Genomic DNA, 4,248 nt, shown 5'->3' with positions numbered 1-4,248 from the left:
CCCATGCGATCCTCTCGGTTCTAATTGATGTTTTTTTGGAAAATTAGAAAATTAAAGTTTGTGAAAGAAGTATAAAATAATACTAATTGTGATTTCTACTTTCCAAATATGTTAGGCTGACTGATTAATATGATTAATTCTAAGTTTAAATATGTTTTTGGTCATTGTAAATAATTGTAAGTTTCTTTATTTAGATTTAGTCTCTGTTAAATCAGATCGACTTTGATCCATAACGTCAAATTAAAATTATAAAAAAAGAGCGATGGGACATATGGCCTTATAAATGCACATCATCTTTTATGATATATTAAAAATAAAATAGTTTATATTATTAATTAATAAATTCATTAATTATCATTTAATAATTAGTGTTATTTTATAAAAAGAAATTAAAAGTGGAGTTAAAGAGTTTTTAGAAAACGCGCCTCTTCCGTGTCACGACGGTTTGCTTGTCCTTTTTTTTTTGTAACTTTTGATATGATGTTAGAGACCAAAATCAATCGTCTCTGATTTTATAGGGACTAAATCCAAATAAAAAAACTTACGAGTACTGAAATCAAAAAGCACTACAATAAATTTAATTTTTAGTGACATTGAAAAAATGTAGGTAAAAGCAAAAAAAAAGGGTATATCCCTCAAAACTTATACAAACGGACAAAACTTTCATGATTGATAATATGCCTATAGCCACTACTAGAAAAACTGATTATAGCGTTGGCCAAAAGCCCACGCTAACATGCCAAAAGCCCGAATTGAATTAGTGTCGTATCGGGCCCAGGCTAAAACCGTCGAAGCTAATACACAGCGTCGAACACATGCCATCTGACGCTATATTAGCGTCGGTTAGACCCACTCTAAGCCGACGCTTCCAACAAAAATACAACATCCGACGCTAGTTTATATCGTTGCCACGTCATTTAAAAAAATCAATTGTGTCGGTTAGCCTATGCTAAAGTCAAGAAGTTGTAGTCTACAAAATAGTTAGCGTCGGTCTAACCGATGCTACGGTCAAATTACAAAAGAAAACAATTAAATAAAAATAAACTTTGTTGATAATGTTGATTATTATGACCTCGAAATAATCAGAATATATCAGTCTTTAATCAAATTAAAGCAATATTACATACACAACAGAATTATAATGCGGCATACAAGATTAACAATTAAAAGTAAAAAGATAAGGGATAGAATGCACCAAGATTTATCCTGGTTCAGTTGTCAACGAGACAACCTACATCCAGTCCTGACAATCCAACTGGATTTCAGCTTTTTCTCCAATAGAAAGAATTGTGAATTGTTTACAGATTGTCCAGTTTCCTCGAAACCTATCTATCTCTCACAATCTCTTTCCTATTGCTCACCCCTTGATCCTTGTAGTCACTCAGCAGACTCACACAAAATCAAAGTACGGCTCCTTCTTGATGAGGCCTCTCACCCAAGAAGATCGCCACCAGTTTCTAGCTGGATTTCTAGTAGTCGTTTTCTTTACAAAGTATTTATTTCAAACAGAATAAAAGAAGTACAAAAAGAAGTCTTCAATCTTGAACAATGTGTCTTCTCTCGAATCTGGTTATTCAATGATGGATCTATGAGAACATTGTCTTTTCTCTCAAGAATACTTTTTCAGCTCTCTCAATGATTATGGATAATCTTTTTGGCTTTGATCTGAAAAAGCAATATTAGAATGTTAACAATGTGTTGTATTGTGTTAATGAGAGTTTATGAGAGTTAATGAGAGAATGATTGAAAACAGTTTATATAGTTTCTGAAAAACAAACTAATAAATCGATTTGCCAATCGATTCATTAAAGTTATAAAACAGGTCTAATCGATTTGCCAATCGATTATCGCGGGTCTTGTTTTTCTTGAATCTTGAAACTACATAAGCCAATCGATTTGCCAATCGATTCTTTTAAAAACTGCAAAGTAAAAATCACACGAATCGATTACTTAATCGATTTATTAAGTCTCATAATCGATTTACAAATACTCAGAATCGATTTGGCCACAAGCTCAAAGTTCACTGTGATTTCAAAAAGGTTCTTTCAATCGATTTGCCAATCGATTGTGTTCAAGACAGTGACTTAGCTATTTTGATGTTAATCGAAGTGCCAATCGATTTGTTTGTATTTGCCTGAAAAGTTCTTACCTGATATTTAGTTCAATCGATTTCCCAATCGATTGCAACCAAACTTAACATGATTGAAATTCACATAATAGATTGTCCAATCGATTGTGTTTGTCACAGGTGAAGTTATTTTGCAAATAGTACTTAAGCAATCGATTTGCCAATCGATTACCCTAGAAATTGGATTCTCACTGTGACTTGATCAATCGATTTGGTTCAATCAGTTTTTAATTTGTGATGTGCACAATCGATTTACATTTGCCAATCGATTAGCCTGTAAAACAGGTTGCCACTGACTTGTGCAATTTTCATTTCTAATTGTGCCAGTCGATTGCCCAATCGATTATACAATCACAAACAGTTATGTTTCCTTACACCCTTGTTGTGAAATCGATTGCCCAATCGATTTACTCAGTCAATAGTCAACTTTTGTTGATTTCTTGTGTTCCAAGCAATTTGTCTCAAGTGTGTAGGATTGGATTGTTGTTCCTGAAATCTTGCTCAATTAAAATGTTAGATTTATCATATGATGTATGAACATTGTATGTTTGTTAATTATGTCAAAATTTAGGATTCAAAGGACTAAAGTCCAACAATCTCCCCCTTTTTGCATAAGTGACAATCATACAATTTTAACTTGAATTGAGCATTTCAAGACATAATATTAACAACATTTCATAGCATCATATGTACCATTATCTGATCATAGAATCAGAAGTATCAGAGCATCTTAGCTTAACAGTACACATGCTATTTATCAAAATCAGATCATTATAACATTAAAAAAAATTTATTATCAGTCATCAGAGCTTAGTTATCAGAGCAAATAAAAGCAACAAATATTATCAAGTTATAATTTTTCTCCCCCTTTGTCAGTTAAGGCAAAAAGGCAGAATTTTTTTTTCCTCCCCCTATGTTAAAGAACACAAGCATTGGGGATTGAAATCATAAAACATTGTGTATCAGAGCAATGAAAAATCAGAGCAATTAATGAGCATATCAAAGGATTAAGACAAATGAATTCAGAGAGAAATGAGATAAACGTTTTAGTTCATTATCGATATAGATGAATTGAGTACAACAAGTCATAGCAAAACAGCACAGATCCTAAACTCCTAATCTCCTAAACTAGGCTGGTCCTCACTATTATCTACGGGAGAGGCAGAGACCGCTGTATTACCCTCAGCAGGTGTCTCCTCAACGTGAGGATGACCTAGGGGAGTTGGGTTAGGTTCCTCTGCTGCTTGACAATCGATGTCTGCGATGTCTTCAAATGACAGCTTGATTCCCAAGTGAGCTTGAATCGCATCCACATCCTGAACAACCGATTTCAAGGATTCCTGGAGAGTCCTTAAATTAGCTTCCATTCTGGACTGTGATTCTAGCAACTTGGCATTGTATGCCATCTGAGCTTCTATAAATTCCATTATCTTAGCAACAAAATCAGGAGGGGCTGTGGCAGTAGCAGGTTGAGGCTGAGGTTGTGCTGGTTCAACAGTAGGCTGAGGTCTTATCCATATACCATGTAACCTTTTCAATTGCATTTGGTTTACAATTGATTCTCCAAATATCAGAGTGGTCTTTGCAGATTCTTCATTGGTAAACAAAACCTTGAAATGTTTAAGAATCTTGGTAATCAGCTGTGGATAAGGCAACATAAGCTTGCTCTGTGAAGCTTCCAGCATGTGCCTTAGCACAATCCAAGTCCAGCTCATCCTGAGCTCCTTTGATAAACCCCATAACAGTAGTATGTCCAATTCCTGAACTACTGCATGGTTGCCTAAACGAGGTACAAGCATCCTGGTCAGCGTGTACATCAACATCCGATGTTGAACCTTCATTTGACCGATAGGTAATGAAATGGTTTCCACAAAACCATCAATCATCAGGTCCTTTACTGCAGCATGCCTGTCAACAGATTCTTCCCAACCTTTGTCAGCCGTATCAGCTTCAGAACTGTCGTCGATAGATTTTCCGTAAAAAGGCAATCCTGATAAGGTAGAAAAATCATCAAATGACATAGCAATCCTTTTACCTTTGACTTGAGCCTTAAAACCTTCTTCAGTAAGCTTAAACGTAGAATAAAATTCCCTTATCAAACGCGGATAGCTGTCGAGTGT

The 4,248-nt window shown here is 34.9% G+C and overlaps 1 protein-coding gene across 1 annotated transcript in view; it reads right to left on the bottom strand.

Annotated features, from left to right (window-relative positions):
- Window positions 1–2,803: 2,803 nt before the first annotated feature.
- The window catches only part of LOC140920380 (uncharacterized), a 15,067-nt gene continuing 13,622 nt past the window's right edge, over window positions 2,804–4,248 (bottom strand). Inside the window, exons 3-5 of the mRNA XM_073368648.1 lie at window positions 4,005–4,118; window positions 3,454–3,614; window positions 2,804–2,827 (exon numbers count right to left, since the gene is read on the bottom strand). Coding sequence (XP_073224749.1) covers window positions 2,804–2,827; window positions 3,454–3,614; window positions 4,005–4,118 — 299 coding nt within the window. The remainder of the gene's footprint in view (window positions 2,828–3,453; window positions 3,615–4,004; window positions 4,119–4,248) is intronic.

Source organism: Cicer arietinum, chromosome 5 (genome assembly GCF_000331145.2).
Source record: "Cicer arietinum cultivar CDC Frontier isolate Library 1 chromosome 5, Cicar.CDCFrontier_v2.0, whole genome shotgun sequence".
Taxonomy (NCBI): Eukaryota; Viridiplantae; Streptophyta; class Magnoliopsida; order Fabales; family Fabaceae; genus Cicer; species Cicer arietinum.
This window is presented reverse-complemented; position numbering and strand designations above follow the sequence as displayed.